Source organism: Ursus maritimus, unplaced genomic scaffold (genome assembly GCF_017311325.1).
Source record: "Ursus maritimus isolate PB19 unplaced genomic scaffold, ASM1731132v1 scaffold_23, whole genome shotgun sequence".
Lineage (NCBI taxonomy): Eukaryota > Metazoa > Chordata > Mammalia > Carnivora > Ursidae > Ursus > Ursus maritimus.
The window spans coordinates 19,077,928-19,092,838 of record NW_024424786.1 but is presented as its reverse complement, the minus strand read 5'-3'; the positions used below and the strand labels follow the sequence as shown (position 1 = coordinate 19,092,838).

The 14,911-nt window shown below is 34.8% G+C and overlaps 1 protein-coding gene across 1 annotated transcript in view; it reads right to left on the bottom strand.

The window, feature by feature from the left end:
* Nucleotides 1–587: 587 nt before the first annotated feature.
* The window catches only part of QSER1 (glutamine and serine rich 1), a 39,480-nt gene continuing 25,156 nt past the window's right edge, over nucleotides 588–14,911 (bottom strand). Inside the window, exons 8-12 of the mRNA XM_040638919.1 lie at nucleotides 10,597–10,734; nucleotides 7,990–8,087; nucleotides 4,324–4,476; nucleotides 2,587–2,682; nucleotides 588–1,575 (exon numbers count right to left, since the gene is read on the bottom strand). Of these exons, the coding sequence (XP_040494853.1) occupies nucleotides 1,435–1,575; nucleotides 2,587–2,682; nucleotides 4,324–4,476; nucleotides 7,990–8,087; nucleotides 10,597–10,734 (626 nt within the window). The 3' untranslated portion in view covers nucleotides 588–1,434. The remainder of the gene's footprint in view (nucleotides 1,576–2,586; nucleotides 2,683–4,323; nucleotides 4,477–7,989; nucleotides 8,088–10,596; nucleotides 10,735–14,911) is intronic.

The following is a 14,911-nucleotide window of genomic DNA, read 5'->3' as shown; positions in this document are numbered from 1 at the left end:
ACTTAAGGCACTAAATGGTGGTAAAAGAAACAAAAAGTATGATGATTAACAACTTCTTTAGAATCCTAAAAAAGGAGATCGTTTAGAAGGACACTAGTAAATCTTTTTCTCAAACAAATAAGGCATCCTGTTGGCAAACACGAATAAAACAAAAGGTCATGTTGAACCTAATACATTCACTGTCTCAGCTACACTACTTGAAACGCTAGCTATCAAACTAAAGAAAGCTACAACAGCATGTATAAAGGTTGGAAAGGCACCAAAAGGAGAGTTCTACCACTTCCAGTTCTAAGAGTTAGGTAAGCTGTGTTTAACACTGCATGTAGCCTAATTATAGAAGTATAAATTTTATTCTTCCAAATGGATAATGGTGGTTATTTTTGACTTTGGCAAATCGGTTAATCAAGTATTAGTTTAGTAAGGAACTGATTTTCATGAATTAGAAAATGACTGCAGTGTCTAACACAACTCCATTTATAAAGCTACACTAATTCTAGTATTGAATGCATATTCTGGATAACACTGAAGCAAATCCGTATAAACAAAAATGGTTACCTCAAGATAGAATTCACAATAGAAATTCAATATATAACTAAATAAGATTTACTGAAAATAATGAAAAGTGTAGTACAGATACATCAAACATAATTATAACCACATTTTCCTTGTGAAAAATACAACTATTAGTGAAATAAAATGTACAATTGAAAATTTTTCCAAAGGAAAAAACAGTATAAAGGAAAATACTTTTCTTTGAGATAGGGAAAATAGTATGTCATTGTTTTTTCATTACAATATAATTTGACACAAAAAAGCAGTCCTAGAATTGCACCAATTCCACATCCAGTTTCCTGAACATGTTAAGAGTAAAAGGAGTTCGTAAAGCAGAATGTAGTTTCTGAATTTCATATTTTAAATTGAGGATATTCTCATACAAAATGTCGCATCACACCAGATCTGTTTACAGAATGTACAACACTTTCCATTTTGTGGCCAGACACGAATATAAACACAGGCGTTTGGCGCCACCTCTCTTTCCTTCTGGTGTTTAGTCGGAGTCAGGAAAAAAAATAATCAAGTTACTTAAGTGTTACCTCTCTAGCAATAAAGAAAAATTATATTTAGTGCATGCTTCATCATTTGTCAAAAAACATTTCTGAAAATAAAACTCAGTTACCCAATGGTTTACAAAATAGAAAAATCATTCATTAGGATAAAAATGTGGTGGGATTTTAGGTCCATTTCCAAAGGACTGACTTCCTTGGCAGCACCACTGTCCTTTAGCAGAGGTCATCGTGTAAGTTCTGTGATCAAAGCAGGTGTGCCCGCAGGAGACCACTGCCTGACATTCACTTATCTGAGGCCCTACACCCCCTGTGACCACCCGCCTCCGCCAGTTCATTAGTGCTGTAACATAGAACTGTCGTGGAAATGTTAGGAACACTTCTGCTGTACATGATTTAGAAGTTCTCCGAATTTTTCAAATAGGTCTTCCACCCATTTTACATTTTTCATGCAAAGTTGAACAATTTCTTCCTGTCCTAAGTCTTCATTTCTTTTCTGCACAGAAGAAATCTAAAATAAAGAGAATTATCACATTAGCTTATACTTAGCACTTTGTTAGCTCCTCGTGAGGGTTTACCGTTTCTATATCTTGAATGAAAAGGATTTTATGAATACCACCTACAAATACTAATTAAAAAAAAATTCCATCCATGGAGAATGATTATTTCATATAAATTTGGGTGAAGCCTAACCCTATCATTTTTAGCTCCGTGAGGGCAAAGAGGAAGGCTAGAAAAAAAATGGCTCAAAGCTTCTGAATTCCTTCCAATTGTGTTAAAAGGTAAGTGACAAATTTTGGGGTCAATTCTGCATTTCAGAGCATTGTAAAAATAGTCATCATATTTTGCGTGACCATATTTATTTTCTCCTTTGCTAGAGGCTAGATTTATGAACACCTTTCCACCGCTTATCATCAAATACATAAGTATAGCCTCAATCCAACTTACCTGTTAGTTAAAAAACTGGTAGTACTGATCAAAAGAGATAGTCTACAGCCATTTAAGCTTTGAGGAAATTGATCATTATATCCCACACGAAGTGGTATTATTGTATTATATACAACTTCTGAGCAACTTGAATTATAATACTTAAAAGTTACAATTAAATTTTAACTATCATTTCTTCCTGCCAACGCACAAAAATCCCTTTCTCAGCAATTAAGTGGGATAAGGCCATTCTGGTGATAAGGAAGACGGCAGGGTATCAAAACAGTGACTGAAGTGAATTAAAGCAGGATCATTATGTATTATGAGGGAAGAAAATGAAATAAAGTACCATTTATTATGGCAATGTAAAGCAAGCGTAACAGCTTAAAAACATTACCACTTACAGCTCCTGCAAGAACCTCAGATTAGTACGAGCACAACACATAAGAGAGATTCAGAATAACATTCTTTATAAGACAATGCAGACACATGTATTTTTTAACAATTCTCTTTAAGACATTAAAAAAGACTCCAGCTATAGTCTCCTTAAAGTTCAGAAAAACATTTCTTTTTTAAATAAATGAAAAAAAATTACCTCATCTTTACATATCAGATAAACATGATATTTATAATGATGGAGTGAATGATACAAAGAATACAGCTGTATTTTCTCTGGATCAACAGCAAACTCCTATAAAAAGAGAAGAGTTTATAGGCATATTTATTTCACAGAATGTTTGAGCTATAAATACTTTCACAAAAATACTAGACCAAAAGTGTCAACGGGAATGTTAAAAATAAATGACTAATATGGCTAGATATAGGCTTAAATATGGACAAGAGGCTTATTCAAAATAAGAATTTAAACTGTATTTTAGACTCTTCGTTGTTTTCTGAATATAAACACACAGTATTCCAAAAAAAATTTAAGCAGAAAAATTTAAACAGTAAACACGTAAGATGACTTATAAAGTAAAAGAATCTGTATAATCTCTTGCTTCAGAGATAAACAAGGTTAAAAGCATGGTATATATTCTTCCATAGTTTCTCATGTATAACATATATTAATGACACAAATTCTGTAATGGGAAGGCAATCCTACTACACATATTGTATTGCAACTTTATGTGTCATAACTTGTTTCTAACCTAACTAAAACTTGCATATCTTTCTATTTATTAAATATAAACCCCAACCACTATAAATTATATAAGGGCAGGGAATTTTGATCGTTTTTCACAGTTCTATTCCTAGTACTTAAAACGGTATTTGGCACACAATAGGCACTCAAAAAATTTTATTGAAAGAATGAATGAGTCTCTTTTTTAAAAGTACACAGTATTACATTATCTGGATGGCTCTTCATTTATCCAGTTTCCCACTGGTGATGCATAACTGGATAGTTTTTACAATTGCACAATGAGCAAAAGCATACATTTTTATGCTTTTGTGAAATGTGTTTCTACAGAATATATTTTTGTTGTGAAATAGATACGTTGTTAAACTGATTTCTTTTTTTTTTTTTTAAGATTTTATTTATTTATTCGACAGAGATAGAGACAGCCAGCGAGAGAGGGAACACAAGCAGGGGGAGTGGGAGAGGAAGAAGCAGGCTCCCAGCGGAGGAGCCTGATGTGGGGCTCGATGCCAGAACGCTGGGATCACGCCCTGAGCCAAAGGCAGACACTTAACGACGGCGCCACCCCGGCGCCCCACTAAACTGATTTCTAAAAAGGCAGTAATTTTACAGACACGGAATACTGAATCTTGTGGAATATGTGCACACTCACTTATCTGTACGCATTTGTATCTAATGACAAAAAATATAGAAAATATAAATACAGGCATCAGGTAATTCCTTATCTATTCAACTATTTTAAAAATCTGCAAGCACTGGGTACCGGGGTCGCTCAGTCGGTTAAGCGTCTGCCTTTGGCTCAGGTCATGACCCAAGGCTCCTGGAATCCAGCCCTGGAGCCCTGCCTCCGGCTCCCTGCTCTGCAGGGAGTCTGCTTTTCCCTCTGCCCCTCCTCCCACTCGTTCTCTCAATCTCTCTCAAATAAAATAAACAAAATCTTAAAAAGAAAAAAACCCTGCAAGCACTAACTACATGCAGATACTGCGCAGGACAATGGAGAAAAACAAGGTAAGATGGAGTCTCTGTTCCTTGAGCTGGAGCTGCTCATTCCCACCTGAAAAGACTTCACAGATAATAACAATAGAGGAAAGTATTTGCTTGTTTCAATATTTTAAAGAGGAATTATATTAACTAGAAAAGGTATAATTATATTAACTAGAAAAGGTATAATCGTATCAATCCATGCATACTTACTTGTGCAGATTTGGTAGTTGTTTTAGAAGTCCTTAGAGTTTTCTTATTATAAGTTTTCCCATTCATTTTGATTTTAGAAATAGCAGAACCCCCACTTTTTGCTTTAGAGTCTCGAGTAATTATTGTTAGTTCGGGAAAGCTTTCCAAAGCATTCTTTAAAATAAAGCAAAAATAACTGACATCAGAAGAAAACTAATCCAAACTACTTCCAGCTATTCAAAACTTATTTTAAAAAATACAGAACTATATACATACATTTATATATGGTACACACATGTATATAGGTGGGGTGTGGTAAATATACACAATATAGAAATACACGTGGGTATTAAACAGAGCCACAAATTCTTTGCACCTCCTCCATCAAGACGTGGAATCTATTTCCTCATCCCTTGAATCTGGGTGAACTTTACCCTATGACCTGCTTTATGCCAAGAGCACATGGCACAGTAGGGACTCCGTAACAAGCCAGGGAGCTCTAGAAATGCCTCTCTGCGGCTTCAAAGTAGGAGAAAGAGAGACATGGGTTTCTTCCAAGCTCTACCAATTCAACCACTGTCAACACCCTGACTCTGGGCCAAGCCCTGCTATAAAGATGCATCGATCCCAGATGAACGGGATCTCTCCCTGATGAGAACAGTGAGAACAAGGGGCATTACAATACTTCCCTGGCTTCACCACTTCTCTGCGTCTTTTGACCTCAGTTGTATGAAGAGTCTAACAGACTTTGATGCATTTTCTGGCCACAATGACACAGTAGTTACTCACTGGTAACTTAGTGGCCATGTGGCCAAATCAATTCTAGTCCACTCTTTAAAAGTCTCTGGCATGTTTTGCCCTTATCTATTTGGCAAATCATCTGGACATGAAAAACTACAAAAAATAACTGAATGATATTTGTAGCTAAATTTAACCAGTTTAAGTACTGTTTTGAGGGACACCCAGCTGGCGCAGTGGGGCACTGAGTTTACTTAAAAAAAAATGTTGTTTAAAAAGATTAAACTGAGTTACCACTATCATTTACTATTTTGACACTAAAAGGGTTCAAGTGCTCCCATTATATTTATTATTCAGAATGAAGTTCCCATTCGATAAGCTACACCATTTTATAAACAGTTACAACCTTCAGGGCCAACTCTCTTCCAGACTCGGAGTCCCCAAGCACCTTTTGTGACAAGATGCTAAAGATGATTGGAAGCACACGGATTTCAGAGAAAAACAGAACATGATTAACTTCAAAAGGCTTTAGGATTCCTAAAGTTATTGAGTTCACCATATGTAATGATGTTAATTATTTCTAAAGAACAGAAAATCTTTTAATTTTTATAATCTATTTGTAATACTTTACTATTTGAAAATTATATTGTAGTACTATGTATGTATTTTGGCTTTGAAATGTTAATTCCTATAAATGAAAATAATCAAAATTAACAACTGTAATTTCAAAATTAGAAATTTTGTGCTTTTTTCTTTGAAAATAAGAATATGAAAACTAATTTTTCAGTTGTTCGTCATAAACTATTGCACGAGCCTTAAATAGCTACTGAATCTATTAAGTTCCAAGTGGTGGCCTTATTTTAATACAAGTTATTAGAGAACTGGTTTAACTATCCTAAATGGTTAGCCAGTGGGTGTCTGGCTGGCTTAGTCAGTGGAGCATGTGATTCTTGACCTTGGGGTTGTAAATTTGAGCCCCATGTTGGGTGTAGAGATTATTTAAAAAAAAAATAGAATCTTTAAAAATAGAATGGGTAGCCAAAACTGGTCATTTTTAAGATTTAGTAAATTTTTAGAAAACACCCACATAACAGCATTCTCTTCTCTGCAGAAAATACTGGACTAGGAGTCAGTAGACCAGATTCTTAATACTAGGTTTTATACTACCTTTTGACTTTTTTTTTCTCTGCAAGTGAATGTCAGTAGAGAATACAGGACAATTAGTAGGTTGGTGTCATTTAACTTTTTTTTTTTTTTTAAGTAAATTCTGCACCCAATGCGGGGCTCAAACTTACAACCCCAAATCAAGAGTCACATGCTCTGTTTGCTGAGCCAGCCAGGCACCTCTGGTGTCTTTTAACTTTGAACTCAACCTCAGAGCTTTAATTTTCACCTAGCTAAAATGAGTCAATTTTTACTTTTATGTGTTCAGATAAAATAGGGATGTGAAAAAGCTATACAAATTACCCAAATGAGTTGAAAACTTATATCCACACAAAAACCTGCACACAAATGTTTATATAGTAGCTTTATTGATAACTGCCAAGATTAGGAAGCAACCAGTATGTCCTTCAGTAAATGAATAGATATACTGGTATTATTCGGACAATGGAATATTATTCACCAGTAAAAAGAAATGAGCTCTTAAGCCATAAAAAGACATGGTAGAAAAATTCTTTTTTTTTTTAAACGAGTGATTTTTTCGATCTTTTTTATTTTTAAAAGTAAGCTCTATGCCCAACGTGGGGCTTGAACTCAAAACCCTGAGATCAAGAGTCATAGGCTCTACCTTTTGAGTCAGCCAGATGCCACAGAACCTTAAATTCTTATTAGTATGTGAAAGAGGCCAATCTGAAAAAGCTACATATGGTACAGTTTTCAACTACAGGACATTCTGGAAAAGGTAAAACTACAGAGACAGTAAAAAGATCAGTGGTTGCCAGAGGTAAGGTGGGGAAGGAGGGAGGGATGAATAGAGCGCAGCGGATTTTCAGGGAGTGAAACTACTGTATGACACTTTAATAGTAGGTAACATGTCATTATACTTTTCTCCAAACCAACAGAAGGTACACCACGAGTGAGCCACGCAAACTATGGACTTCAGGTTAGAAAGACGTGTCAATGTAGGTTCCTCAGTTATGACAAATGCACCACTCTGGTGGGACATGTCGATAATGGGGAAGCTGTTCATGTGTGGTAGATGGGAACTTCCTGCACTTCCTGCTCAATTTTGTTGTGAAACTAAAACTGCTATAAAAATAAAGTCTCTTGATAAAAATAAAGAGCTATACAAATGCATAAAAAAACTTCTCCCAAGGTAGATATGACCAAATGATTCTAAATGTTGTATTTTATAATTTCAATAAGAAAAGCTGGAAATTTTTTGACTACAAAGTAGCTTCTGTGATAGATTTTGTGTTTAGATTAGCTTTTTGTTGTTCCATATTTCTGATAACACCAAAACCAATTTAGAGTTCCCAGATACATTAACGGATATAACTACATGTATCTGCCATTATGTTAAGACCAGTTTTTCCTCAGATACTGAGTAAATCAGGCATGTGAGGGAAGTTCAGTAACTATGCTGAGGAAAAGCCAATTCTAATCATGGATGAAATATGAAAATTTTGAAAAGATTTAAAAGAAAAATGACTGAAATTTGGCAGTTTAAAGGAAGTACTTTTGAAAACATTTGGAAATTATGTAGAAGGAATTCTAGATGAATGTAAAAGCCTAAAAAATGAATTTAAGCAGGGAAAAGCAAATGATTAACACTAAGAATGGGCTTAATAAAAAGACAAGCTAAACAGATTCATAATGAATAAAAATCAAATTTTCATTGGGTGAAAAATTGTATAAAACTGAGACTGACTTTCATAAGTTTCCTGCCTATTACACTCAAGACTATGATCACCAGTGAGTTGCTAATAAATCATCCGAAGGAAATACCTTGAACGACTGATCCAAATGAAGGTTTAAGAGAAGTCTCTTTCGGTTATCATTCAGCATGCTGTCTATTTTTTTCATATGAGGCAAAAGTAGCTCATCTAAAACAAAATAAAAATTGATTTTAATAGGATAAACTATCAACACAAACACGTGTTAAAAATCCAACTTTTCCTCAAAGTTAAGACATTAAATTCATTGGCGTATATAAATATTACTTTTAAAATAGTGGACACGTAGCTTTCTGAACAAAAACTAACTTGAAAAATAGGTCTGCAATAGCCAAGCGAGAAAGCAGCAGCATAGCAGGGGGACAGGATCAGAAGTCCTGGGTTTAAACCTGTATCTGCCACTAGAATTGACTGATGACAGATAAGTGACCAGGAAGCAAAATGCTTAATTTCTCTAGACCTCATTTATCATCCAAACAATAATTGTATTACAAGATATAGATTTATCTGACATTATAAAATTCTATAAAATACCAAATATAGATATATAAATATATATTTTAGATTTTATTTATTTATTTATTTGACAGAGAGAGAGCGAGTGCACAAGCAGGGGGAACAGCAGAGGGAGAGAGAGAAGCAGACTCTCCGCTGAGCAGGGAGCCTATGTGGGGCTTGATCCCAGGACACTGGGATCGTGACCTGAGCCGAAGGCAGATGCTTAACGACTGAGCCACCCAGGCGCTGCCCCAAGTATGACATTCTTAATTTAACTGTAGTTTGGGCCAAAGAAAAAGTAAGGGAAGAAAAACTATCAAAATCCAGTTTCAAAAACACAAGAGACAAACAGTTATTCCAGAAAAGGGGAGAGTAAAAGTATGATAAAGATGCCTAACTAAAACCGTTCACTTCCTTTCTCTAAAGAAGCTTTAGAAAAACTTTAAGCTCCTTTAAGAAAAGCACTTTCATCAGACTATTAATTATTTTTGGTGCTGTATTAAATATTTTAGGTTACTAGATTATTTCTTAATTTATCAGAATAATATATTTCATAACACTAATCACCTTTAGTAAACGTTTCTGAAATGTATATATAATCCTCAGAATCTGGCTACTAATTTCGTAGCTGAATGAAATGACTCTTTATATTTGGAATACAACCACAGCACAGCGACCAGCAAAAGAACACGCCTTCTTATTGAAGAAAAAGTCCTTTAGTGAGGAATGCATTCTAAGGTCACTATAACACACCTTGACAGTTTTATCTTTCTAGTAGTGATTAAATCTTTTCAAAAATGTTAAGAATTAACATTTCACAAAACAAAGTTTTAAACATTTGTGGATTATTTTTAAAACAGAACAAGTAATGTCTTTCCCCCTTATAGCAAATGGAGAAAAATCATAAAATAATGATAAGCATCAGGAAAAAAAATCAATTAAAATCTAACTACCCAGAAACGACCAGTACTAAGAAATATATATTCTACGAACCAAGGAGATTTGATTGAGTGAAAAAAACATATAATGGCAAAAATGCCGAGCTAGGGAATTAACTATTGGGTTTTAATTGTGGTTATTCTACCAGTAACTTGTTCTATAACTCTATGAAATACATTTAATCCCTTTGAGCCTTAATCTACAAAATAAATGTTTTAGACTAGGTAATCTCTACATCTCTTCCAGCTCTGCATGATTCTAAAATGACAGATGTACAGATTACTATCTCTGATTACGGTAAAAAAAAAAATGACGGACCAGAAATTAGCCCTTGGATTTTAATCCTTTCTCGGCTACTTGGAAATTGTGGGCTATTAAGCAGGTCGCTTAACTTCTGTGGACCTCACTGTCCTCATCTACAACATGGCTGTCTGAACTGTTTTGGGATTAAAACAGAACGGTGTATATCACAGTGTACGGAAGTAAAATATGCATTATCAGGCACTGCTGTTGAAGTATATTGTTAGTGATTTTTCTTTATTACTATCTTTGATCGCACATGTATACAATTCATTTCGATAGAAGGTAATGGAAACTGTCTCATTAATCCTTTTGCTCCTTTTTTTTAGTTGTCCTTGGAGAATGCCATAGTAGCTGAGGGGTAAATATTAGTGAGCAACATTAAATGAATGAATCACCAGTTTATTTCAGATATTAATTTCATCTCTATTTTACTGTAAGAAAAAGTTACTAAAGGAAGAGTATAAAGGACTAATATTAATGAATATAACACAATGCATGCATTGTTTTACTATTGATTGGTTAGAAAATAATTATTCTGTGATGTATCTTTTATTAGACACAAATATATGATTTTAATCTTTATGCCACTATTATCCAGTTCATCTTTCCAATTATTAGAAAGCAGAATCTATTGACATCTGGACCTTGCATGTAATACAGACACTTAGTGAAGACTTGTGGGTAGTTACATAATTTTTCCATGAGTAGAAATCAATAAAAATACATTCAATATAAAGTTGTTCAAGTACTGACAATTCAAGAATTATAGGACTACTTTATAGAATCAATATCATGGATTTGTGAACTGACAATGTACGGATATCTGTAACAAAATCCATATATTAAACACGTAACTAACAGCCAAGAATAAAGAAGATCCATGAAGCACCACCAAGAAGTACTACTTAGCAGACTGTACCATTGCTCTTCTCTAAGGCTTGCATTGTGTCAGGGTCCAAAGCAATGCTAACAAGCAGTTCCATGTAGCTCTTAAAGGTTTCCTTCATCGCTCTTGTGTTCAAAAAACGAGTGACAAAGGGAGCTGGAGGATCGAATTCTGGGAGAGTAAAAAGACGAAATATTAAATATCCTTCCTAATAACTTTAAAAACACTTATTTATAACAAGAGTTTTATAAGCAGAAAAAAGGCTGTAGATAAAATTTCTTCAAATTCAAGTTTTGCCCATTTGGCTTTTAAAAACATCCCGGGTTAGAGAGTCTCAAAGCTGGTTTGTACATCGCAATCACTAGAGAGCTTTTAAAACAAAACAAAACAAAACAAAGAACCCAGACTGCTGGACTTATTAAAACAAAATCTTTGGCGGGGGGGCGTAGGTGGTAGGTGGGTAGGGGGCGGTACCAGTAGTAATGAAGCTCAAATATCATACTTCTAAAGGTTCCCAGGTGACTCTGAAGCCCAGTTCCAGCCCAGCATTTGTAAACGTCAGCCCCACAGGAACCGGTTTCTTCTCCCCTGGCCCCACTGCAGACATCTGCCACCAGCTTGTGCTACTCCAGAACTGATGGGTTCCCCAGATTAAAGAAACCATAAGACATCCAACATGTAAGTTAATATGCAGCCATCTCCTTTTCACTTCTACACTTACATTATGTAAAATTCTGGTCTAGAGCCAAGGCTTTTAAGAAATTTATAAAAAAAATATAAAACAGCACATGCAGAGAGAAAATTTCACTGAAATTCAATGGCAAAAACTCTAAGATTAGAAATTCCTCAATTTTTACTTTTCTCATTCAAATACATAACTTGCTAAAGAAAAAAAATCAAAAAACAAAAAAAAAAAACCCCACAGGTCCAAAATGGTGTCACTTAGGTTAAGGCCCAAAGTCAGTAAACAACCAAGACTTACTAACACCTAACCGAACTGTAGCTTCAAGCCCCCGGAAATGTAACCTTTAACCCATCAATGTGGGAATTTCCCGGTCAGCACTAGCAAATTTACCGATAGACCCCTTTCATTCCACCTTAGGAGGGTGGCCTTGCCTAAAACAATGGATTCTTTGCTAATAATTTAATTTTTTCCACTCTCTCTCTACCTTTAAAAACCCTTCCTCTTCTGTAGTCTTTTTGAGCTCCCCTCTACTTGCTAGATGGGATGCTGCCTGATTCATGAATCGAAAAATAAAGCCAATTAATCTTTAAAATTTACTTGGCTGCATTTTTTGTTATTAACAATTATCATAGCCTTTAATCGCAGCTCTTAAAGTATGGTCCAAGGACCTTCTGGGGTTTCCCCCAAGATCCTTTTTCTGATTTCAAAATTGTTTTCATAAAAGTATTAAATGTTATATATCTTTTTCACTCTGTTTGCATTTATAAAAATGATGGGTAAAACTGCTGGTGCCTCAGCATACATCAGGGCAGTGACACCAAATCGTACTAGCAGCCATATACTTTGCCATCGCACTGCCACGCACTGTAAGAGGGGGAAAAGCCAGTTTCACTTAAAAATAGTCCTTGGGGCGCCTGGCTGGCTCATTTGGTGGAGCATGCAACTCTTGAGGTTGAGATTGTGAGTTTGAGCCCCATGTTGGGTAGAGATCACTTAATAAAAAAAGTTAAAAAATTAAAAAAAAAAAGAATAGTCCTTGGCGAAGCAGTAAAAATTATTATTTGTATTTACTATTGAGTAAATGTCTTAATATTCTGTGTGATAAAATGAGGGCTACACAGCACTTCTGTCATGAATTATGATGGTTATCTCTAGGAAGAGTTTCTATGCAACTGTTTGGGTTACAAGATGAACTAGCCACTTTTCTCCCCCTCCGACACCATTTTCACTTGAAAGGATGATTGACATACACACTATGCCCATTCAGACTTGCGTATTTGGCAGACTTGGTATTCTTAAAAATTAATGAAGTGAACTTGTCATTCAATGAAAACAACTGAGAGCATTTGCTGCCAATGATAAAATTTGAGGTTTCAAATGAAAATTAGAATTTTGAAAAACGTGTATCTACCACTATGAGCTGACAACATCCTAACACTTAAGGAGTTCACTGATGAGATCAGTGGTAGTATTAGTGTTATTTTTTGATACTGTAAAAATGATTAACTTCAATGTAAGAGCTAAAATCATGAAACTCTTAGAAGAAAATATAGGGGTAAATCTTCATGACCTTGTATTTGGCAATGGATTCTAAATATGACACCAAAAGTCTAAGCAACAGAAGAAAAAGCCATAAATTTGGCTTCATTAGAATTTCAAATTTTTGTGCATCAATGGACATTATCAAAAGTGAAATGTCACCTACAGAACACGATAAAATATTTTCAAATCATATATCTGATAAGGGTTTAATATCTAGTTTATATAAAGAATTCCCACAACTTAAGAACAAAAGGAGAAATGACCCAATTAAAAAATGGGCAAAAGATCTGAAGAGACATTTCTCCAAAGAAGATAAGGAAACGGCCAGTAAACACTTGAAAAGACGCTCCACATCATTAGTTGTTAGGGAAATACAAATCAAAACTTCAGTGAGACACCACTAGGTTTACCTACTAGGATGGCTACAATAAACAACAACAACACACCAAAACCAAAATAGAACAAATATTGGTGAGGATGCGAAGAAACTGGAACCCCATGCATTGCTGGTGGTGATGTAAAATGGTGCAACCACTGTGGAAAATAGTTTGGCGGTTCCTCAAAAAGCTAAACATACAATTATCATATGACTCAGAAATTCTACTCCTAGATGTATTGAAAAAAAGATACAAACAGATATATGTATGCCAATGTTCACTGTAGCATTATTTACAATAGTCAAAAGGTGGAAACAACCCGTGTCCATCAACAGATGAAAAGATAAACAGAGTGAACATATAATGGATAAACTTACAATGGAATAGTATTCAGCCATAAAAAGCAATAAATGTGAAAACATGCTGTAACATGGATGAACCTTGAAAACATCATGTTAAGTGAAATAAGACAGGCAGGTTTATCTGAGATATTTAGAGTGGGCAAATTCACGGAAACAGAAAGTAGATTCAAGATTACCAGCAACTGTGGGAAAGGGAATGGGGAGTTATTGCTTCACGGTTACAAAGTTTCTGTTTGGTGTGATGAAAATGTCCTGGAAATAGGTAGTTGTGATAATTGCACAACAGTGTGAATATAATTAATGCTACTGAATTGTACACTTAAAAATGGCTGTAACAGCAAATTTTATGTTATATATATTTTACCACAATTTTTTAAATGTGGAAAAAATTGAAATAGAATATGTACATTAATGAGCTAACAGATATTTTCACATGACCAATGGATAATGTTACAAAACCATTCATGGATTAAAGATACATTCAGGGGGTAAGACAAACCAATAGATTTTATGTAACAAGCATGAGAAGTTGAAGAAACTACTACTTGCCAAGTTTATAAGATAAAAAACCTTTGAGTATCAAATAAAAATATCCATAATTGTCTGAAAATTAAAATATTTTAATTAAAATATTCTACCCTTTCCCAACTACAAATCTACATAAAGCTAGGTTTTCATCTTTTCTTTCCCTTCCTTCCTTCCTTCCTTTCTTTCTTTTTTTTTCTTCCTTCCTTCCTTAAGACTTTATTTGAGAGAGTGAGTGAGAGAGAGCACAAGAGCAGGGGGAGGGGCAGAGAGAGAGAGGAAGAAGCAGACTCCCTGCTGGGCATGGAGTCCAATGCGGGGCTCAATCCTAGGACCTCGGATCATGACCCAAGCCGAAGGCAGATGCTTAACTGACTAAGCCATCCAGGTGCCCCAAGGCTGGGTTTTCTTTATATACTTTAGCCGAAATAATATATGTAGAAGCAAATATGAAAATGCTACTCTTCGAACTACTGTTAGTCTAGGAAAATTCAGTTGTTAAAAAAAATATTAATATGTAACGGGTTTATTTTAAATAATATTTTAAAAATTTATTTTAATCGACATTTGGTAAATACCAATAGATAAAGCCACAAAAACACAAGTGTTTTGGAATCATCAATAAATCTGAAGATGATAAAGAAGTCTTGAAACAAACAGTTTTGAAAATCACCAGCCTATAAATCTGTTTATTATCAGTATTTGCCTTTTTAAGAAGCACTAAAAATGCTTACCTATTAGTGACACCTAGTGGCAACAACTCAAGTTACCAATAAAGAAAAATTTTCATCTTCAAATGTCATGTGAGGAAGCGGTACGGCTGTGTGCACATTCGGAACCAAAACCACTCCACTCTC